This window comes from Entelurus aequoreus, linkage group LG05, assembly GCF_033978785.1.
Source record: "Entelurus aequoreus isolate RoL-2023_Sb linkage group LG05, RoL_Eaeq_v1.1, whole genome shotgun sequence".
NCBI lineage: Eukaryota > Metazoa > Chordata > Actinopteri > Syngnathiformes > Syngnathidae > Entelurus > Entelurus aequoreus.
This window is the reverse complement of record NC_084735.1, coordinates 17,217,193-17,242,192: the sequence shown is the minus strand read 5'-3', so window position 1 is coordinate 17,242,192 and position 25,000 is coordinate 17,217,193. Positions and strand designations below refer to the sequence as shown.

Sequence of the window (25,000 nt, the reverse complement as noted above, 5' to 3'; positions counted from 1 at the left end):
TGGATTCAACAGCTTTCTCACACACCTACAAAATATAGGAAAAAAAGATGAACAAACAAAAGTAATTGTACATTGACTATTGATCTGCTCCTTGCAGGAAAACATAAAAAATCAACATATTTTAATCCAAAATACTTCATTTTAGTTTAGTTTAGGACTACGTACTGTTGTGTCGTTTGTGATGTGCTGATGATTAGCCAGCAGTTGACACCAGTGGTGTGTTTATGGAGTGGCCTGGGGTGGCAGGTCCCACCCCTAGAATCCAATAGGCCTTCCCACTTAGAGGCGGAACACTTTGAAGCATGTAGCGTCGTAAAACAGCGGCAAGTATTCTGTCCGCACATATCCTGCGGATGGCGGTAGTGTGCTTAATCTAGTGATGTGACGAAACGTGCGGAGGCTTCAAGGCGTGTGTCGAGTTATGAGGGGGCGTTTCCGCAAAGCGCAGTTCAAAACTTGCAGAACAGCGGAAATGATGACATGATGAAATGATGCCTTGCCATACCACATGACCACTTCCGGACGTGGTCCAGATTTAGTGAGACGATTCAATATAAACTGCCAAAGCTCCATTGAACAAGAGGCTTTTGAGAGTTGGGGTCTGTTTGGAATCTGGATAAAGAATACAAATATATTTTTTGAATGCCAATATAATTAAAGGAATAACGGACGCGTGATATTAAACTGGAGAGCAAACTTAAACCAAGCCGTTTACCGCACCGCGAGCAGTAGAACACAACCTAACATGTATATACATATATAGAAATAAAAATACAAAAATAAATAAATAAATATATATATATATATATATATATATATATATATATATATATATATATATATATATATATATATATATATATATATATATATATATATATATATATATATATATATATACATACACATACATATATATATGTATATACAGTATATATATATATATATATATATATATATATATATATATATATATATATATATATATATATATATATATATATACACTACCGTTCAAAAGTTTGGGGTCACCCAAACAATTTTGTGGAATAGCCTTCATTTCTAAGAACAAGAATAGACTGTCGAGTTTCAGATGAAAGTTCTCTTTTTCTGGCCATTTTGAGCGTTTAATTGACCCCACATATGTGATGCTCCAGAAACTCAATCTGCTCAAAGGAAGGTCAGTTTTGTAGCTTCTGTAACAAGCTAAACTGTTTTCAGATGTGTGAACATGATTGCACAAGGGTTTTCTAATCATCAATTAGCCTTCTGAACCAATGAGCAAACACATTGTACCATTAGAACACTGGAGTGATAGTTGCTGGAAATGGGCCTCTATACACCTATGTAGATATTGCACCAAAGACCAGACATTTGCAGCTAGAATAGTCATTTACCACATTAGCAATGTATAGAACGGTAGTGTATATATATATATATATATATATATATATATATATATATATATATATATATATATATATATATATATATATATATATATATACGTTAGGTCAGGAAAAACTCAGAGGTTATTTCATCCCTACACTTTCGCAGGTTTCTCTACTCTTCAGGATAAAATCCCCTGAAGAGCAGAGAAACCTGCGAAACAGGCTTGTAGGGATGAAATGAGTGCTCTATCCCGGCATTGAGCACTGTATAACGAATAAACCACATAAACCTCGACTGTATATATATATATATATATATATATATATATATATATATATATATATATATATATATATATATATATATATATATATATATAAATTTATTTATTTATACATATATTTTAAATTTTTCCCACATCATCAATAATCTGGTAGCGCAATGGCCTACGCATCGACCTTGTAATTATTATTTTTTAAACAGTCACGTGAAATCAACAGTAATAAATAAAAAATTGTTTAACATACAAAAATGAACTTCATCTCCCGTTCTGTACATCATTGTCCAAGTTACATTATAGAGTAATCTTCCTCTTTAAGCACATAAGCCATTTTCCCAAAGAGACAGAAAAACATACAACAAAACCTGCCGTATCATATAATAACTACCATGTTGGCAAAATACAAATCTCAATGTAGTATTTATTATTATTTAATGTCTTACAAGAGGATTCACTCTATACTTGGTGATGGTAAGCAGCTGTAGTAGCTCTAGCTGCCTCTGGGGTGGACTGACTGTTTTATGGGTGCCACCCCTGCAATACGAAGTGACCCAGTCCTGCCACCCATGAAAACAAAGTCTGGACACGCCACTTGATGGCGCTTCTAGTGAGTGGAGCCACAGAGTCTACAACGTATCTTGCGGTTCCAAAGGTAAAATGTCTCCATATGTTTTCTCTTTCTTGCAGATGTAGATGACATAGTGTAATGATGTGCGTAACAACACAGTAGGGATGTAACAATATAGGAATTTCATATTACTTTTTAAACATCACTAAAAAAAATAGACACACTGTTAGAAAATGCACTATTTTGCATGTCTTGTGGTTGTTATACTTCACTGAATAAAGTGTTTTAGTCTTAGTGTTGTATCTGTCTTAATAGCTAAAATGTTATTGTTGTACTATAAATATTGTTTGGCACAGTCGCACTTTAAGATTTATTTGAATGAAAACTGCGTAACAAATAAAATGTATTCTAATGATGTATCACTTCTAGCGGGCGTTGTGCCTGTCCTACTCTGAACAGCGGTCCTCGAACACACCATAAAAAAAAAATGTCTCTTTTCCTCTGAAGAAAGATTGATCATCATAATGCCGTTCTAAGAGAGCACAGCTTGTAGTTTCAATGTACACAATTAAATATCTTAGTTGCTCAGACAGTAATGTGTTTATATAAATGTAGGTTGTTTCTTAGTAGGGAACACGATAATGTTGTCATGTTAGCATGACTTGGCACTGGTGGTCCGCAGTGAATTTTTTTAGAGTGCAATTATCAATCTCAGTTTTTATATCATCTTAGTTTAAAAAGGTAATACTAACAGTAGGGAGTTTTCCCGCAGTCATCAGTTTTACAGTTTATCGTTTCATCCCTACAAAATAGTTTCCTGGTGAAAAATCCATAAAACCGTGTCTTGGTTATTGTGTATGGTTTGAGTTTATTACGAACATGCATACAATTACAACATGATACATTACAATTTCCAGTTTCTCTTTTCGACATGTTCAAAAGGAGTAGGAAGAAGCAGAGCTTATTTAATCCTACGCCTTTTCCATTACATAACAATTGCTAACACTTTTGTCGACTTTCTGTTCTAAATTGTTTTTTACAATATACTCCATAAATATTATTTAAAAATTACTAAATAAATAATAATTACTGAAGTAAGTTGTATTTCACATGGTGAGATAGATAAGATCATCAATATGTTCAGAATGTTTATCATGGTTCTTCTTCTATGTACTTTGTAAACACTTTCTGAGTTTTAAGATCCAGTTTCTTAAATTGGATCATATTAGTACATTGTTTGATTTCTTTACCTAATCCATTCCATAATTTAATTGCACATACTGATATACTTTTACTATACTGACTTTTTATTGTTTTGTTTTTAATGTACGTTTTATTGTTTTGTTTTTTAATGTATTGTATTCTGTTTTTATATGTTTAAATGGATCTTAAGGTCTGCAATAAAGATTGATGATGATGATACTAAATGTTTTCAGTTTTGCATTTGTAGTTGTAGTATTTAGTCGTTGTAGTTCTGATTTGATCCCCGTCGTGATTGACCTCGGCCCCTCTTCTGCATGCTACTGTGACTGGATAGATTCCTTACTTGTCCCAGTTGCTTAAAGACAAAATTATATATGATTGGATTTCGTCTCTGTCAAATATTGTGTCTCGTTTTTATTCGTTGATTAAATTGTCAATTAATTTTGTCATAGTTTTCATCAACGTGTAATTGTTGTGATTCGTTAACATCCTATTTTAGTCAGGGGGAAATAGGTGGTAGACTATAACTAAGACAAATATTTTTAGTCAACAAAATTAATACTGGGTTGGACCTACGATGTCATGATTGTAAAGGGAATTAAGGCGAGCTACACCAGTTTTGCACTTACTATCAATTGTACACGCAGACTTAACGGATCACACGCGAAACAGCTTTTTACAGGTTGCTCACACTATATATCACTTGTTATTTGGATTTGAATAGATCAGGCCCAAGGTAAACAACTCCACTGCATCTTGTATAATTTGATTATTCATCTGATCATTTGAACTCCTGAGCCAAAATGTTTAGGTCAACAATTGCAAAGGCAAACAATTAAGCCCACATGAGGGGCTGACAACATACAAATGTACCAAAGCCCTGTTCTCACCCCTGAACTGTGCGTGTTCGAACATTATAGCTTGGAATATTTGAGATTTGACACTTGAAAGCTGTTCAGTCATATCCTTACTATGGTTTTACTGAACAGACTATTGTCGATCGCCCCCTTTTCACCATTATAACTTGATTAATCACAAGTTAACTACAAAAAGGTTGCCATAAATCACCAACCAACCAACCATTTCAGACATTGGACCCGTGGCTGACATGGTTTATGCTGTGTGGTTAGTTTTTCTTCACTTACAGTATGTCAAACTTACTTACATACATTTTGATTGTGAGGTTATCTGTACAAAAAAAATGTGGCGTACCAATATAGCACATGGAACTTTAAAAAAAAAAAAAAGAGTTATAGGCTTGTAACATACCTGTAAACAGCCCTCTTGTCAGATTCAAGCTGGGCCTGGGGGTCAAGGGTCACACTGACAGAAGCATTTCCTCCCGTGGAGGCTGCTGGGATGTGGACCTGAGGGGTCTTGTTGTTCTGCTGAGTTGTGCCCGTCATCTGGGGATCAGAAGATGGGGAAAAAAATGATGCCATCTAACATAAACAGAACAATATTATTTTGTTCTGTGCGTGTGAATAAAAGAGGCCGTTGTTTACATGGACCAGGAAGCCTAAGCGCTGCAAAGAACCACTTTAAATGGAGCGTCTTGATTCAGGGCCCTATTCTCTCATTTGTGCTTAAGTTTTGTTTTTTTACTAGCTTGAAGTTATGCACGTTTCTTTTTTCGTATTCTCCCATCCAGCGCACAGGTTCAGGTGTGTAAGTCATGAATGAAAGCTGGTTCCTTACTAATGAAGCAGACTTTTCTGTGATGTTTTTTTTTTCTTGGTTGTGTGAAAATTGTGGAACATGGCGTTTTACTAATGCTTGTGAATGTCCATGAAAATGATAACCCTTGAAATTTGAAAAGGCCATTTCAGTCCAGGCCGCACTGCATGTTCTATGCGGGTCAACATGTTGCTGTAGTGTGTGTATGCAAGCTAGAACAGCTACAACATCCGGGCTGGATGTGAATAACAATCTGTGGATTAAACTTTCTTTCACCTAATATTATAACCACCCTAAAGTTATTATAGCAGAGTCTTGCATTGGCAAGACTCTGCTGTGTATCTGTGTGTGTGTGTACGTATTTGTGTTTCTGTGTGAGTTGACAGCTGAAAATGAACGGTCAAAAAATCTATCAAATTCAATCAATGTTTACTTATATAGCCCTAAATTATGAATGTCTCAAAGGGCTGCACAAGCCACAACAACATCCTCGGCTCAGATCCCCCCAGTTAATTGATACAATGTTTCAATTATTTTACTTGCTACATTCTTGGCTTTCTGTTCTTGTATACAAGAAGGGCATGAGCAGACTCTTTTTCCTGAGGAAGCTTAGGTCCTTTAATGTGTGCAGCAAGCTGTTGGGGATCTTTTTTCAGTCTGTTGCGGCCAGTGCCTTGTACTTTGCAGTGGTTTGTTGGGGGAGCAGCACCAGCAAAAGGGACTTAAACTGGATTAGCAAACTGATCCGGAAAGCCGGCCAAACTATCGACACGCAGTTGGAGGCGTTTGTGTCAGTGAGGGACAGGATCATATTAGTACATTGAAGTCATTTTCATGGCTAATCCTGCCCACCCACTCCACCAGACAATTGAGGGACAGCGGAGCTCATACTCCAACAGGCTCCTTCAGCTTCGTTCCCACAGTGTTTGATTCAAGAACTCCTTCATTCTGCACTCTATGTTAGCTACCTCTCTTTGTTTATAATGTATATTTTCTGCTGGATCTACTCTCTATTTTATGCTGCCCTTTTTTTGCTGCAGCTGTTACATATACTGTAATATTGTACATGGTAATTGGGATTTGTTATATAATGTTTATATCGTATAAAATTATCATATAATATAATAATATAATATATCAGTATATATTATATACTGTATATATAATATGTAAATATTAGGGCTGTGAATCTTTGGGTGTCCCACGATTCCATGCAATATCGATTCTTGGGGTCACGATTCGATTCAAAATCGATTTTTTTTTTCAATTCAACACGATTCTTGATTCAAAAACGATTTTTTTCCCGATTCAAAAGGATTCTCTATTCATTCAATACATAGGATTTCAGCAGGATCTACCCCAGTCTGCTGATATGCAAGCAGAGTAGTAGATTTTTGTAAAAAGCTTTTATAATTGTAAAGGACAATGTTTTATCAACTGATTGCAATAATGTAAGTTTGTTTTAACTATTAAAAGAACCAAAAATATGACTTATTTTATCTTTGTGAAAATATTGGACACAGTGTGTTGTCAAGCTTATGAGATGCGATGCAAGTGTAAGCCACTGTGACACTATTGTTCTTTTTTATAAATGTCTAATGATAATGTCAATGAGGGATTTTTAATCACTGCTATGTTGAAATTGTAAGTAATATTGATACTGTTGTTGATAATATTCATTTTTGTTTCACTACTTTTGGTTTGTTCTGTGTCGTGTTTGTGTCTCCTCTCAATTGCTCTGTTTATTGCAGTTCTGAGTGTTGCTGGGTCGGGTTTGGTTTTGGAATTGGATTGCATTGTTATGGTATTGCTGTGTATTGTTTTGTTGGATTGATTAATTTAAAAAAAAAAAAAAAAAAGAAAAATCAATTTTAAAAAAATCGATTTTTAAAAAAATGAGAATCGATTCTGAATCACACAACGTGAGAATCGCGATTCGAATTCAAATCGATTTTTTCCCACACCCCTAGTAAATATTATATATATGTTATATTTTATATTGCTACTATGGTACATTTTTAGTCTAGCTACTGAACTGAGCTCCTGTGTGGAACAATTTCCCTTGTGGATCAATAAAGTCTGTCTAAGTCTAAGTCTAAGTCTAATAAAGCTATTGTTGATGATTATCTTTCTTTCTTTCGATTATTCCAAATTCCAAAATGTGATGAATCTAATTTGAAAGAAAATGGGCTGTATTTGGGCTTGCTGTTGGGTAAGCAGCAGCAAGTGTCATGTTGGCATCTGTTGATGTGACGTGCAATTAGCTAGAGGCAGACGTGGATAAATGCATTTTTTTCCCTGAACATAGCGTGCATGTTACATAAAAATTTAAATTTCAATGTGTGAAATATAGTGCCGGTACTTGCAGTTTGAGGACGCTACCTTTGAATTTTTCTGGCTTCGTCGCAATTATCGCGTTTTGAATGTGCAAAGAGACTCAAGAAAGGTGGGGAATATAGTTGCACTTAACATGTTTTTCAAACACCTTACAACTTTTGTCTGTTAGAACCTTATAGTCCTGTCAGTAGAGTATTTCTAAGTTAAAGGTGTCATATGTAATAATTTCATGTCAAGTCATCATTAAATGTCCCAGATATGTAAAAAGGCATTAATAAATCATGTTCTTTTCAAATACTTTTATAACTGATAACAGTAGTTCAGCCGGGATATGCTCATTTCAAAATTAGATTTAAAGCCCCGAAATCTTGTTATTGTTTTCATTTTGATGCCACGCCCTCTACCCTTTGCCCAATTAGAAAGTCAGTGGGTGTGTCACATCCAGGTTGCCAGTTACACACCGCCACCTTCGTCTGGCTACTGCCACTGGTAAAGTTACTAAAGATGTCAGACCTTAGTAAAATTAAAAGGCCTCGTTACGGTTCTCAACTTATTCGTGACAAAGCCAGGAACAAAAGGAAGATTTGTATTGAAGATGCCTTCGAAAGATGGAGATGATTGAAGGCGGAGAAGATTTTTTCATGTGACGCCAAACTTGCTAATTTCCTCCTTGATAGGTAAGTAAGGCGTTTAGGTTTTTTTTATCACTTGTAATAAATGAAAATGGACATTTCGTATGTAAACTATATTATCCAATACAGTCTATAACCTTGTCTAACAAAGCTAGTATGTTCGTGCAACGAATGCTTAGGAGTGAAGCTCTAGCACGCTTAGCATGCTAGCCCGGTCAATGACACATCGACATATAGGCTAACGGGAAAAGATATGCCCGTTAGCCTGTATGTATGTTGATGTGTCATCCAACTGACAGGGCAAAATATATTTTGGACAAATAAAACCTACGTGGATATGGGTAGTGTCAGTGCCTATTTCGTTCTCAATATGCTGATACGCTGAGGAAATGTGTTCCAACATTAGCACGGCTAATTGCGGTTTCTGGTACTGTATGTGCATCAAACACATATGGGGTGCTATTTGCTTGGCACAATATAATGCATTACATGTCATGATTTTCTACTTTGTGTAATGACATGGTAGTAGGCTATATGATTTATGCGTAACATAGTTTTTGAGTAACGTGGGTTGGCTCATAGAATTGTACTCTGCACTGAAAGATGGTGATGTGCGTACATGGAAAAGAATGCAGTGCGTCAGGTTGGATGCAACATGAATTTATGCTGAACAAAATGTGGCGGTAATTTTAGTGTTGGCCTTGCCTTGCCTTAAAAATAGACCCACGCGGTCAAACTAGACATTTTAGCAGGGTAATGCCAACAATCTGTCCCGACTCCCGACGAAAATATTGCTGCGTAACTTTACAAATACATTTGGCTAATCGACATCAATAAAATGTGGCATAATTACTTAGTAAACCAAGAAGCATAAACAAGAGAAACCTACAGCGTAGGACTCGTTGATTGCCATTTGAAGTTCCTTGGAGTAAGATTGGCAACTTCAGTCATGGAGAGTGGGAGGGACTACAGAATATTGACCGTGATTGCAGTACCATTTCTGGCCACATTATTACACATGGCACCTTTAAACAATATAAAAACAATGTATTAATCGCAAGTTAACAATAAAAATAGTGTGATTTAAAAATGTAAGCGACTGATATCCTCGGTTCTTTAATTTTCAGTAAAGTATTTTAATAACCACTTCCTTATAGCAATCACGTGCAACATGTATTTCATACTGGTAATCGAGTGAGAATCAACAAGGAAATCATTTTGCATAACAAGGCTGCGGCTTTATTCTATTTCATTACCCAGCACCCCACCCCCCCCTTCCTGTGACAGGGGTGGGGCGGGGGAAAGCTTCAAATCTTAATCCCAGTGCCAAACGGGAAATAAATTAGCTTCTTCACACTTAACTAGCTCTCATTTGCATTTTCCGAGCATGCACATTGCATTTCTCCCCTTGCACTAATCCTCTGGGTGAAAGCAGACAGCGGTGGAGGATGGTAAGGATGAATCTGCTCTCCTCCTCTCCATGGGGTTTACTGCAGTCTGGGGCAAAGGCTAGATCCAACTATAGTCAAGGTTCATTCATTAACACTGACCTGTTGGCAGCGCAAATCACAGGCTTGTACATGGTGTTTGATTCTGTAAGAACCTTTGACTTGATCAATTAACACCATTTTTTAGCAAACTTTTCACATTTTATTTCTTTATTTGAGTGTGCGCCATTTATAAGGCAAATAATCATATTTGTTAAGATGAACTTGAGTCCTTATCGGCTATCAGTCTGATGTCAGCAAAAATGATATCGACTTGCATCGAAAATCGACGATAAAAGCAGTTTTGCATCGTGTTTACTTGTGCAAAGCTGGACAGCCAGGTAACATCAAAATGTCCTCCAATAAGCACACAAGGTTGTCTGTTGTTGTACCGTATTTTCCGGACTATAAGGCGCACTTATAATCCTTTTTTTTTCCTCAAAACTTGACAGTGCGCCTTTTAACCCGGTGCGCCTAATGTAAGGAATATGTTTGGTTGAGCAGTCAAACATTAGCGATAAGTACAGGCTGCATCGTTTGATGTGCTTCAACATACGAGTATTATTATGGTGTGTGTATTATTTTATATTATATTATCTGGCGTTTTGTTTCACAATATTATGCAAAAGCAACTTTTTTTACCTTCTGGTACCTGCTGATCTGTATTTGGGATCTGCATAAATCCTGAAAAATTGCGCGAGTCAGCCTTTGTAGTCCGTGTCGACGCTGTAGTCGATAAGCTTCTTCATGTTATGAGGCATTCATCCTCCGCTGTGCCCATTTCTAATATAATAAAAGCGCTAAAACATAACAGTTTACATCATTCACCCAAGGAACTTTAATTATTAGAGTTCAGGTCGAACAGTTTTTCAAGGGACACATTTCGGTTGTTGTTGTTTCCGGATGTGAAGATGCTGCTCCGTTACCGATTTAAGTAAAGTCTGAATGTCATTAAAACAGTTAGCTCCATCTTTTGACACTTCTTCCACTCCCATCCTTGGACGCTACACCGCTACAACAAAGATGACGGGGAGAAGACGCTGCCGAAGGTGAGCCACGTAAATAAGACCGCCCACAAAACGGTGCATCCGGAAGCGACTGTCAGAACGTGTCTTGAAGATGATCTGTAAAACATAATCTATGCAACATTTTGACCAAAGAACCACCATTACATGTTATGTAGACCACAAGGAAGTGTCTTCCATTTAGAAAAAAATAATAATAATATGACTCCTTTATAAAAATAGACCATTCATCGGCAGTGCGCCTTATAATCCGGTGTGCCTTATGGTACGGAAAATACGGTATTTTAATCAAGTCTAGGGAAGTGCCGATCCAGTTGCAGTGGAACGATCTTCGTGAAAAAGCATGTGATCGGCCATTGTCGATTTATGTCTTTTATGTCACGATCGCGGGGTCGCAGCTTGCTGCGCGGTTGTTCTCCCAATGCAAAGGAACGGCTCCGGACGAAGGCGTAAGGTAGGAAGTGATTTATCTATCATAAATCATCCAATAAACAAAAACAACAAGGATGCGTGCAGAGCGCACGGGAAGTTAAGGAACTTATTACTTAGCATAGGCAAAAGACAAGGAACACTAGAACTCAAAAACTCACGTGACAAGTGCATGGAGCAAACACAATGAGAGCAGGACGAGTGACTGGCAAAGGCAACTTAAATAATGCCTCTGATTAGCGCTCGGGAAGCAGGTGAGCGGGCGAGCACTAATCAGAGACAGGTGCACACAAAGAGTGACCATGACAACCAAAACAAACTCACAGGAGCACAACAAATAACAAAAGGAGTCCAAAATTAACAGAAAACACAAAAACATGATCCGGACCATGGATCATGACAGTACCCCCTCCTCAAGGACAGATACCAGATGTCCATATGAAAACAAAAACAAAAAACAAGCAGGGTCTAAAGTCACGGGCGGGCGGAGGGAGGACTTGGAGGTGGGTCGCCAGGCCAAGTGTCCCCGAATCCACCGAGGCAAAGTCAAGTGGCGGCGGCGAGTGGAACGCCGCTGCAGCAAGCGAGGCGGGCGACCAGGGAATGGCCACATTCGTGGCCGACGGGGAGGTGGGCGCACTTGGCGAGGCGGACGACCAGGGAGCGGCCACATCCGTGGTCGACGAGGAGGTGGGCGTGTCGGCGCCGTCATGGCAGGCGTGGCAGCAGGCACCGGCGCCGTCATGGCAGGCGTGGCAGCAGGCACCGGCGCCGTCATGGCAGGCGTGGCAGCAGGCACCGGCGCCGTCATGGCAGGCGTGGCAGCAGGCACCACCGGCGAGTCTGGTGTGGTTGCAGGTACCACCGGCGAGTCTGGCGTGGTTGCAGGTACCACCGGCGAGTCTGGCGTGCTTGCAGGTACCACCGGCGAGTTTGGCGTGCTTGCAGGTACCACCGGCGTCTGGCGTGGTGCAGGCGCAGGCGTCTGCCGAGGTGCAGGCGCAGGCGTCTGCCGAGGTGCAGGCGTCTGCCGAGGTGCAGGCGTCTGCCGAGGTGCAGGCGTCTGCCGAGGTGCAGGCGTCTGGCGAGGAGCAGGCGTCTGGCGAGGAGCAGGCGTCTGGCGAGGAGCAGGTGCAGGCGTCTGGCGAGGAGCAGGTGCAGGCGTCTGGCGAGGAGCAGGTGCAGGCGTCTGGCGAGGAGCAGGTGCAGGCGTCTGGCGAGGAGCAGGTGCAGGCGTCTGGCGAGGAGCAGGTGCAGGCGTCTGGCGAGGAGCAGGTGCAGGCGTCTGGCGAGGAGCAGGTGCAGGCGTCTGGCGAGGAGCAGGTGCAGGCGTCTGGCGAGGAGCAGGTGCAGGCGTCTGGCGAGGAGCAGGTGCAGGCGTCTGGCGAGGAGCAGGTGCAGGCGTCTGGCGAGGAGCAGGTGCAGGCGTCAGCCGAGGAGCAGGTGCAGGCGTCAGCCGAGGAGCAGGTGCAGGCGTCTGCCGAGGAGCAGGTGCAGGCGTCTGCCGAGGAGCAGGTGCAGGCGTCTGCCGAGGAGCAGGTGCAGGCGTCTGCCGAGGAGCAGGTGCAGGCGTCTGCCGAGGAGCAGGTGCAGGCGTCTGCCGAGGAGCAGGTGCAGGCGTCTGCCGAGGAGCAGGTGCAGGCGTCTGCCGAGAAGCAGGTGCAGGCGTCTGCCGAGGAGGAGGTACTGGTGTGGGAACCAGCCGAGGTGCAGGTACTGGTCTGGGAACCAGCCGAGGTGCAGGTACTGGTCTGGGAACCAGCCGAGGTGCAGGTACTGGTCTGGGAACCAGCCGAGGTGCAGGTACTGGTCTGGGAACCAGCCGAGGTGCAGGTACTGGTGTGGGAACCAGCCGTGGAGCAGGTGCTGGTGTGGAAACCAGACTTGGAGGTACTGGTGTGGAAACCAGACTTGGAGGTACTGGTGTGGAAACCAGACTTGGAGGTGTTGGTCGTGACTTTGGCGGAGGTGGCCTGGCAGGAGGTTGCGGCTTGGCATGCCGACGGACTGGTGGTGGAGGACGGGCTGGAGGTTGCGGCTTGGCAGGCCGAAGGACAGGTGGCGGCGGCCGGGATGGAGGTTGCTGCCTGGCTGGGCGCAGCCGAGCAGCCCCACCAGCACAGCTCCCGGCCCCAGCCCCCCCCTCAAGGGGCGGATACCAGACGCGCTGCTTGCGGTCTGGAACAGTCTTTACGGGTGGGTGGCGGGAAGTCAGGAGGGGGGCAAAATCCTCCCCTCTAAATTGTCCAAAATGTCTTTTCCCACCCCCCACCTGAGGTCTTTTGGGAGGATGAGAGGAAAAAGTCACTGACGTGGGCGGGGCTAGAGTCCTAGGGGGCGGAGCTTGGCACTCAGAAGGAGACTGTGGCTGACATCTAAATTTCAAAAGAATGTCCTGACAAGGTATAATTTTAGAATTAAAGTCTTTAGGAGGTTGTTGACGCAAGGAGACAGAATTCAGAAAAAAAAAATTCTGGGCCATGACGTCATCAGCCGTGGACGGAGTGACGTCATCGGGGGAAGGATACTGGGCTGCCTGCAACTTGCTTCGGTCCGGGGGAGGAGCTTGCGGGAGTGACGCGTTCTGACGGCGAGGCGAAGCCCTTCTGGACGGCTTCCGCCTTTGCCTGCGCGTCCGGTACTGCTGTGTAGCGGCGATGTCTTCGGACCAGAGGGAGTCGATGGGGATAAGGGAGCCTCCAGGTCCCCACATAAGGTTCGACCTCTCCTCCGTCGAATAGTGAAGCGTCTCCACTTCCATCGCTCGCAACACCATGCGCGTACCTTCATCCATCTCCCTCTGGTCCATTTGCGGGAGAACGGTTGCTGCTCTCATTCTGTCACGATCGCGGGGTCGCAGCTTGCTGCGCGGTTGTTCTCCCAATGCAAAGGAACGGCTCCGGACGAAGGCGTAAGGTAGGAAGTGATTTATCTATCATAAATCATCCAATAAACAAAAACAACAAGGATGCGTGCAGAGCGCACGGGAAGTTAAGGAACTTATTACTTAGCATAGGCAAAAGACAAGGAACACTAGAACTCAAAAACTCACGTGACAAGTGCATGGAGCAAACACAATGAGAGCAGGACGAGTGACTGGCAAAGGCAACTTAAATAATGCCTCTGATTAGCGCTCGGGAAGCAGGTGAGCGGGCGAGCACTAATCAGAGACAGGTGCACACAAAGAGTGACCATGACAACCAAAACAAACTCACAGGAGCACAACAAATAACAAAAGGAGTCCAAAATTAACAGAAAACACAAAAACATGATCCGGACCATGGATCATGACATTTTAAAGCCGATCACAAACACCAATCCCATTTTATAGGGCTGGACGATTATGGCAAAAATAACAATCACAAGTATTTTGGTTGACATTCTAATTACGATTAATTACACAATAATTAATTAATTTGAAAACATACAGTAAGTATTTACTGTACCTCCAAAACTCACCTTTAAATATAGTTAAAAAATGGGTACAGAACGGGCAGAGGAACAACAGAGCAAGTCTTCATACTGCGAAACATAATTGAACAGGTTAACGAGTGGCAAGCAACACTATTCATGAACTTCGTAGATTTCGAAAAGGCTTTCGACTCCGTCCACCACAAAAGCCTGTGGAGGATTATGGAGAAATACGAAATTCCAGAGAAGATTTGTGAGAATGGTGAAAACATTTTACGAAGACTTCCAGTGCGCAGTAGAAGACCGAGGAGAAACATGCGAGTGGTTCAACATTAAAACCGGTGTCAAACAAGGATGTAATATGTCCGGATTCCTGTTCTTGATTGTGATGGATTGGATAATGCGAAGAACAGTTAAAGAGGGAGAGAATGGAATTTGCTGGAAGCTAACATCAAAACTCGACGACATGGACTTTGCAGATGACGTAGCTTTACTGTCCTCCACATAACAGCACATGCAGTGTAAAACAACATGGATGGACGAAAAAGACGGGCGTGTAGGACTCAGGATCGATACACAAAAGACTAAGATAATGAAGATCTTTGCAAGAAACCAGGAAAAATCAAAATCAATGGACAAGATGTCGAAGAGGTAGATCAGTTTACCTACTTGGGAGCCACAGTTTGTAAAGGGGGAGGCGGCATGAAGGACTTGAAGAATAGACTGTCGAAAGCGAGAGGCGCATTCATCAGACCTGGAAAGACCTGGAGCTCCAACAGCATCACAAGAAGAACACAACTAAAACTGTACAAGACACTAGTGGTACCAGTATTGCTATACTAGAAAATGAACAGAGGAGATAACAGGGCGGTTGACGTATTCCATAACAAATGCCTACAAAGAACACTCAGAATCTGCTGGCAAGATCACATCAGTACTGAAGAACTGCTGGAAAGAGCGAATATGAAGCCACTCAGTGAGGATGTAAAGCTACGAAGATGAAAGATGATTGGACACATACTACGGCAGGACCACAACAACAATTGCAGCATAGCCATGACCTGGGCGCCAGAGGGGAAAAGAAGAAAGGGAAGACCAAAGACCATCTGGAGACGTACCGTTGAGAAAGAAAGGAAAGAGGCAGGGTGCAACTCATGGTCGGAGGCGAGGACTGCAGCAGCCGATCGTGAGAAGTGGAGAAGCTCTGTAAGGGCCTTATGTGCCACGAGGCACGAAGTGGATAGGTAACAGGTAATAAATGGATATAAATTATTAACGAATAAACCAGAACAAGTAAAATAATAATAATATTAGTAATAACAATATATTGAAATAACAACAGCAATATAAATATTTATAAAATTAAAATTTTCAGTTAAAATGTTTAATTACGTTTTTTTTACCTTTTAGACATATTTTACCACCACGTCTGCTTTTTGTGTCAAATAAAATGTAATAAAATGTTTGCTAACTAAATGCAAACATCCCTACATTTATTGGCGCAATACATTTTGACCAGTATTTTTAGGTCAAAGCAAAGCAATTATGTAAATGTGTCAATAAGTGCTTTATCTACATTATGCTTGTGCAAAGTACTTTTTTGTGAAGCTTTATTTTCTTTGCTTAGTTATGCCGGATGTGGCGCACCACGCTATTATTGTGAAGGGGGTACATTTGCTATGCTGTTGTTGTCAGCTTGACAAGGAAAAGGTGACACTCTTGAGGCTTTAATAAAAAGCCTCAAGCTGCGACCACTGTTTGCACATTGATTTTACATCGATGATGTCGTTCACAACAACACAAGCAGACGAGATGTGTTGTGGGTGTATGGATTGTTCTTGTTAGCTTTAGCTTCGTAGTTTAGTCGCTGTTTCAAGTGGCCATATCCACATTGTTTAGTTCAGCAGGGGGCGGTTGAGTGTTTCGGGGATGAATGAGCAGTACCGGACACATTATTTTACCAAACAAATGTTCCTTTTGACAACATTTCACACACATTTATGTCACTTTCCCTGATATTCTACGTTTAACAGCAGATTCCATATTATTGGCCAATTATGTGACTCTGTTGGCGGTTACGTAAACTGCGGAAGTCATATACCTTACTTTTTTTGTTGAGTTTAGGGATTATTGATTAGGCATACCAGCATTGTGACAAATTCAAAGTAACAACTATGGTGACATCCCAAGTAGACATGCTCTTTTTTTTTTCACTCATTCGCTCCTCATCTGTTTCACCGTCACAAGCTCTGGAACTTGCATGCACGTTGCGCAGCCCATTATTTTTATTTTTTTTCGATAGTTATATTTTCATAATCATGAGAAGCCATAATCAAAATCGAAATCAACATTTGATTAATTGTCCAGCCCTACCATCTTGTTGACGCAATTTTTTTTAGACCCCAGGCCGGGAGCACATTATGTGTCCCCATACACAGTGTGGAGGCACTCCCCCTATGTTAATAATATTCACCTCCATTACGGCAAATAAACTGCATTTTCTAGGAGCAGGCATGCTAATATTTAAGCTAGCCGCAAAGATAGCTTAGAACAACACCAAGAAATAAGTGATTAGTACATTTTAAGAAGTTTGAAAGTAACCGTGTTGCAGGAGAAAGTAAGCAGATATTAACAGGAAATCACCAAGTAGACTAATAAGAGTCTAAAGAGAGGATAATATAACAACAACTCTTGGTGTGTCAGTATTGTCACAGTCAGCACACGATATATAAGAGGAGGGCAGATCGACCCTTAAACTGGTGGTGGTTTTTTTAATAATCTAATTTGTTTCATATTATTATGATAAATCTCCATAGGAAAATGTTTTTGCAATATGCATTTTCTTACAACTAGATCATGCCAGACCCACCATCACAACACTGCAGCGCCTCTCAGAGCGTTCCTTCAGCGTGTTAAAAGTAGGTTCTGTTGTCTAGATTGCACTTCAATATAGCCCAGAAAAGTTGGTACATATATTTGTGTGCTAAATCTCAACAAGACGATGATACGTAGCAGGTTAGCCGTAAATGTGGAGGGCAATGAGTGTCTCCATGGTGACAGTCGGTATACACACAAAATCCTCATTTAAATAAGGTGGTCTGCACCACTTGTACACTTGTTAGGAATTGTACACGCAGTCATAGCAGATCACCACTAATAGTAGAAACAATTTTCTAGTTTGCACACACTACAGTATAGTATTTAGCGCTTGTTGTTTGGACCTTAGTAGATCACGCCCAAAGTCTCCAAGGCATAAGGGAATAAGGGTAGTCAACAACTACACTTCCACTCAAAAATAAAATAACCCTGGAATTCCACTGGATGCAGAACGGCAGCGGATTGGCACCCGCATGGGGGCATACTCTTTCGGGGTTTTTTTTCAATTCAATGTGTCTAGTTTCCACTGGTGACTTTCCACATTCATGTTCTAAATTAACGCAGAGTTTTTATATTTGCCAGTCACTGCAACACACTCGTTCATTTTAGCTAAAATCTGCTTGTGTTGGACATTAATCCAACACAAACACAAAATAAATGATCCAGTTAACTTTCAAAATAAAATAGTCTGTTTTCAATGTGGATCATATTTTACACATTTTAACGTCCTAATGGACCTGAAGTCAACGTGTCAAAGGTTTTCAGACGCATTTTCACCACATTGACACAAATTAATGAAGACGTGCTAATTCTCAAGGTCCAAAATTAACAAATCATATGCAGGCATATCCTCGACAGCTATATGGGGATATGGGGGCCTGTGTCAAATACAAGCTGATACGGAAGCCAGAAAAGGTGGTTGGAGTGTGTGTGTGTCTGTGTGTGTGTGTGTGTGTGTGTGTGTGTGTGTGTGTGTGTGTGTGTGTGTGTGTGTGTGTGTGTGTGTGTGTGTGTGTGTGTGTGTGTGTGTGTGTGTGTGTGTGTGTGTGTGTGTGTGTGTGCGTGCGTGTGTGTGTGTGTGTGTGTGTGTGTGTGTGTGTGTGTGTGTGTGTGTGTGTGTGTAACAGAATAAACTGTTAGTGGTTTGTTTCACTTCAACTCCCCTTATGACATGATTACGCGCAGGTTTGCGAGATCTCGTAAAAGTATGTGTTTTTTCGTTGCACAACGGAGCCGCCACAGAATGGTGGTAGGGTTCAGCTATCGTTCTGCATCCGGTGGAAATCCAGGGTAAGTTAATTCTACACTAATAGGTTAATAATGAATAGATTAATGTTTTTTAGATTTACCTTTTTTTTAAATCAAATTTTCTAACATTCCACACTAAAAAATAATATTATTGTCATGATCTGGTAGCTCTGCTGCTGCCTATCTTCTTTTTGTTGCAGTGCCTGGTTTTTGGGTCACGGTGCAAAGCCACCTGCACGCACAACCGATAATCATTTCCTTCTGACTACTTATACTCTCCAGTCCATTTCCTTTGCACCAGTAGATTCCTTATGGCTCACCCTTCCAATAGTGTACATCTCCTCTGCTTTGGCTCCACTCACGCTTATCTGTTCCGGCGTTTCTGTGTAGTGTTAACTGTTTCCTCTCCACACTTTCTGAGTGTGATTTCTGTTTTTCCACACAAATGTGCATCCTTAGTTATTTTTCGTCACTTCTTTTACATTGCGCTTTTTGTTATTATTGTTATTTATGCTCTGCGTTAGGTTTCTACTCCAGCTAAGGCAATCATTACAATCGTACCGGCGATTACTCAAGGCTTCATTATCAGTATCGTATTGGAAATGAAAAAGCTGTATTGGGACACCCTTAGGCACAATGGTCACCAATAACCTCCAAAACAGGTACTCAAACCTTACAATGAGCAAAATAAGTTATTGGTAATGATTAAAACCCTGGGCTATTTTGTTAGGAAAATCATATGTAGAACAAGTTTTCTACACATACAAGGTCTATATGGATATCAAAGTAAAAAGGCAACTTTGTAGCTTTTTTGAGAGAAAATGCAGCTCTTTAAGTGTCAAGCATATATGCAAAAATGTTTAATGAGTGTTTGGCACCCCAATCTGGTGCTAAGTTTGTTGCAAAATGACACATACTGGTCTTGACTGGTCACTTGTTTTTTTTAATTTGCCACAATTAGGGGCTTGTGGTTTGAGTTGTCTTCTGTCTTCCTAAAAACTTTTAGCTAACATTTTTTTAGTTTCTTGCACATGTTTTTATTGATACTGAGCAATTACCACAGCATGCGACATCTCATAATATTTAATATCTGTCAGCCTCCATGTATAGTGACTTTGTATATATTGTTTGTATTGACAATTTACAGTTTTAAGGTCAGTTCTGACTGACCTGTTGGCTCTCCTGGTACGTTGGTGGAGGAACACTCTGGGTGGCCATCATTGTCACTGCAGGTGCTGGGGACGCATGTTGCATCATGGGATTGTGTCACATTGAGACTGAGAAAAATAGAAGATAGAAAAGACACAGGTATCAAGAATAATTGACTACAAATGCTATTTCAACAGCAGCCACCCGCAGCCATTTTCCAGTCCCTTTTTTGATGAATGTATTAACCCAAACACAAACCATGTACCACCTTTAAACATTCCCCGGCAGACATACTTGATAATGGTTTAAAGCACAAACAATTTAAATACTTTACTATAGTACAAAACCCAAAACCAGTGAAGTTGGCACGTTGTGTAAATCGTAAATAAAAACAGAATACAATGATTTGCAAATCCTTTTCAACCTATATTCAATTGAATAGACTGCAAAGACAAGATACTTAATGTTTGAACTGGTAAACTTTGTTATTTTTTGCAAATATTAGCTAATTTATAATTTGATGCCTGCAAAAAGGCTGGCACAAGCGGCAAAAAAGACTGAAAAAGTTGAGGAATGCTCATCAAACATTTGGAACATCCCACAGGTGAACAGGCTAATTGGGAACAGGTGGGTGCCATGATTGGGTAAGAAAGCAGCTTCCATGAAATGTTTAGGGTCACCACTTTGTGAACAAATGCGTGAGGAAATTGTCGAAGAGTTTAAGAACAACATTTTTCAACAAGTTATTGCAAGGAATTTAGGGATTTCACCATCTATGGTCCATAATGTCATCAAAAGGTTTAGAGAATCTGGAGAAATCACTGCATGTAAGCGGCAAGGCAGAAAACCAATATTGAATTCCCGTGACTTTCGATCCCTCCGACAGTACTGCATCAAAAACCGACATCAGTGTGTAAAGGATATCACCACATGGGCTCCGGAACACTTTAGAAAACCACTGTCAGTAACTACAGTTCGTCACTACATCTGTAAGTGCAAGTTTAAACTCTACTATGCAAAGCCAAAGCCTTTTATCAACAACACCCAGAAACGCTGCTGGCTTCGCTGGGCCCGAGCTCATCTAAGATGGACTGATGCAAAGTGGAAAAGTGTTGTGTGGTCTGACGAGTCCACATTTCAAATTGTTTTTGGAAACTGTGGACATCGTGTCCTCCAGACCAAAGAGAAAAAGAACCATCCGGACTGTTAAGGGCGCAAAGTTCAAAAGCCAGCACCTGTGATGGTATGGAGGTGTATGGGTAACTTACACATCTGTGAAAGCGCCATTAATGCTGAAAGGTACATAGAGGTTTTGGAGCAACATATGTTGTCATCCAAACAACGTCTTTTTCATGGACGCCCCTGCTTATTTCAGCAAGACAATCCCAAGGCCCATTATGCACGTGTGACAACAGCATGGCTTCGTAGTAAAAGAGTGCGGGTTCTAGACTGGCCTGCCTGTAGTCCAGACCTGTCTCCCATTGAAAATGTGTGGCGCATTATGAAGCCTAAAATACCACAACGGAGACCCCGGACTGTGGAACAACTTAAGCTGTACATCAAGCAAGAATTGGAAAGAATTCCACCTGAGAAGCTTAAAAAATTGGTCTCCTCAGTTCCCAAATGTTAAATGAGTGTTGTTAAAAGGAAAGGCCATGTAACACAGTGGTAAAAATGCCTCTGTGCCAACTTTTTTGCATTGTGTTGCTGCCATTAAATTATAAGTTAATGATTATTTGCAAAAATTAATCAAGTTTCTCAGTATCATATCTTTGCAGTAAATATAGGTTGAAAAGGATTTGCAAATAATTGTATTCTGTTTTTATTTACGATTTACACAATGTGCCAACTTCACTGGTTTTTGGTTTTGTAAATACAGCTTCCTGTTTAAATAACAGATGGTCTCAAAGCAGAAGGTAGGCTAACATTTCATATTGCAGCATCTTTGTGGACTGCTGGGTCATAGATGAACTGTTACAAAGCCAATCAAAGAGGCTAATTAAGACTGTTGTTAGCCCATTAATTGCTATTGGCCAGGAACCCACAGGGCCAAGTGCTTTACCCTGTGGAACGCCTCTGTCACAGTCACCCCCACTGTAGGGGCTAATTGGTTCAATGGTACATTGCACACACATGCAAACACACAAACAGACTCCCTGCCATCGCCCCAACTTACTATAGGCAAGCACAGTAGGTGTCCCATCCTGCAGCTCAAGATAACCTATGTGCTAAAACTGCCTGAAAATTACCTTTTTCACCCAGAGGTGGAAAGATGTGATGAATGTAAGGGCGAGCCTTAATAGGCCTTCAATAATGACGATATAAGCGATGTGACTTAAAGTCATGTGCAATAATTAGACACCCCATGGGGTTAAAGAGAGCACGCCATGCCGTTTCGTGATCTTTTTCCACATGACTACAAAATATAATTTTCACATTATTTCCTCAAATGTTATGAGTGGGGTTGTAACAATAACAACATTTCAGGGGTAGAGCCAGACACCTGTAATTTTCCAATATTTTTAATACCTATTTGATACCATGAATGAAACAAAAAACTGAATCAATGTACTTTTAAATGCACTACTTTGTAGAAAATTGTTTAAAACGGTTCAGTATTTAATATGTCTGTGCGTCAACATCTTTTTGCACATGATTTAAATTGGAGTATTTACTCCTTTCTGAGCTGCCACCTTATCGTGGTAGAGGAGTTTGCGTGTCCCAATGATCCTAGGAGCTATGTTGTCCGGGGGCTTCTATGCCCCCTGGTAGGGTCTCCCAAAACAAACAGGTCCTAGGTGAGGGATCAGACAAAGAGCAGCTCAAATACCTTTATGAAAAGTACAAATCGAGGACCTAGATTTCACTCGCCCGGATGCGGGTCACCGGGGCTCCCCTCTGTAGCCAGGCCCGGAGGTGGGGCACGATGGCGAGCGCCTGGTGGCCCGAAGAGGCAACGTGGTTCCCCCCTCCAATGGGCTCACCACCAATGTTCCCTCTAATTTTTCATGTGTGTGAGCAAACGCACAAACTCCCTGAGCATTCAGTGGAGCACATGTGAGGAACATCAGACTTGTGCACACTGTGGCCACACCAGCGTCACACCTGTCCCAAACCTGACATCATAACCATTTAAATGTTTTATTAAAATAATTTTCTGATATAAGAGATTTTGCCGGAGGGGTTAGTGCGTCTGCCTCACAATACGAAGGTCCTGGGTTCGATCCTGCTCTCGGGATCTTTCTGTGTGGAGTTTGCATGTTCTCCCCGTGACTGCGTGGGTTCCCTCCGGGTACTCCGGCGTCCTCCCACCTCCAAAGACATGCACCTGGGGATAGGTTGATTGGCAACACTAAATGGTCCCTAGTGTGTGAATGTGAGTGTGGTCTGTCTATCTGTGTTGGCCCTGTGATGAGGTGATGACTTGTCCAGGGTGTACCCCGCCTGCACCAACGCTCAAGTCCGAGTCCATGGTTCTCGCCCGGGAAAGGGTGGAGTGCCATCTCCAGGTTGGGGAGGAGTTCAAGTACCTAGGAGTCTTGTTCACAAGGGCTCTGGAACCAGGGGCTGGACTCTCTTCCACTTTGGCGTTGCAAGCAATGAAAGGCGACGGGCTGGGGTGGCAATCATTGTTGCCCCCCCGGCTCAAAGCCTACACGTTGGACTTTAACCCAGTAGACGAGAGGGTAGCTTCCCTCCGCCTTCGGGTGGGGGGACGGGTCTTGACTGTTGTTTGTGCTTACACACCAAACAGCAGCTCAGAGTACCCACTCTTTTTGGATTCCCTTGAAGGAGTACTGGAGAGTGCTCCCTCGGGTGATTTCTTTGTTCTGCTGGGGGACTTCAACGCTCATGTTGGCAACGACAGTGAAACCTGGAGAGGCGTGATTAGGAAGAATGGCCGCCCGGATATGAACCCAAGCGGTGCTTTGTTATTGGACTTTTGTGCTCGTCACGGATTGTCCATAACGAACACAATGTTCAAACATAAGGGTGTCCATATGTGCACTTGGCACCAGGACACCCTCGGCCGCAGTTCCATGATTGACTTTGTAGTTGTGTCATCGGATTTGCGGACTCGTGTTTTGGACACTCGGGTGAAGAGAGTGGCAGAGCTTTCTACCGATCACCACCTGGTGGTGCGCTGGCTCCGATGGTGGGGGAGGATGCCGGACAGACCTGGCAGGCCCAAACTCATTGTGAGGGTCTGCTGGGAACGTCTAGCAGAGTCTGCTGTCAGAGAGAGTTTCAATTCCCACTTCCGGAAGAACTTTGAACATGTCACGAGGGAGGCACTGGATATTGAGTCCGAGTGGACCATGTTCCGTGCCTCCATTGTCGAGGCGGCTGATTGGAGCTGGAGCCGCAAGGTGGTTGGTGCCTGTCGTGGCGGTAATCCTAGAACCTGCTGGTGGACACCAGCAGTGACGGATGCCGTCAAGCTGAAGAAACAGTCCTATCGGGTTCTTTTGGCTCATGGGACAGGCCAAGCGAAGTGCGGCTTCAGCGGTCGCAGAGGCAAAAACTCGGCCATGGGAGGAGTTTGGGGAAGCCATGGAAAACGACTTCTGGACGGCTTCGAAGCGATTCTAGACCACCATCCGCCACCTCGGGGGGGGAAACAGTACACTGTCAACACTGTGTATGGTGTGCCTCTACTGCGGCTGTTGTGGATCGGTGGAGGGAATACTTCGAAGACCTCCTCAATCCCACCAGCACGTCCTCCTATGAGGAAGCAGTGCCTGGGGAATCTGTGGCGGGCTGTCCTATTTATGGGGCAGAGGTAGTTAAAAAGCTCCTCGGTGGCAAGGCCCCGGGGGAGGATGAGATCCGCCCGGAGTTCTTTAAGGCTCTGGATGTTGTGGGGCTGTCTTGGTTGACAAGACTCTGCAACATCGCCTGGACATCGGGGGCGGTACCTCTGGATTGGCAGACCGGGGTGGTGGTTCCTCTCTTTAAGGTCTATTCAGGTAAGGTCTATTCAGGTGTACTGGAGAGGAGGCTACGCCGGATAGTTGAACCTCGGATCCAGGAGGAACAGTGTGGTTTTCGTCCAGGTCGTGGAACGGTAGACCAGCTCTATATTCTCGGCAGGGTCCTTGAGGGTGCATGGGAGTTTGCCCAACCAGTGTACATGTGCTTTGTGGACTTGGAGAAGGCATTTGACCGTGTCCCCCGGGAAGTCCTGTGGGGAGTGCTCAGAGAGTATGGGGTATCAGACTGTCTGATTGTGGCGGTCCGCTCCCTGTATGATCAGTGTCAGAGCTTGGTCCGCATTGCCGGCA

At 42.4% G+C, this 25,000-nt stretch overlaps 1 protein-coding gene across 1 annotated transcript in view; it reads right to left on the bottom strand.

The window, feature by feature from the left end:
• Positions 1-25,000, bottom strand: part of LOC133649921 (uncharacterized) — a 334,795-nt gene that overhangs the window by 129,015 nt on the left and 180,780 nt on the right. The window contains exons 3-4 of the mRNA XM_062046641.1: positions 19,737-19,843; positions 4,713-4,849 (exon numbers count right to left, since the gene is read on the bottom strand). Coding sequence (XP_061902625.1) covers positions 4,713-4,849; positions 19,737-19,823 — 224 coding nt within the window. The 5' untranslated portion in view covers positions 19,824-19,843. The remainder of the gene's footprint in view (positions 1-4,712; positions 4,850-19,736; positions 19,844-25,000) is intronic.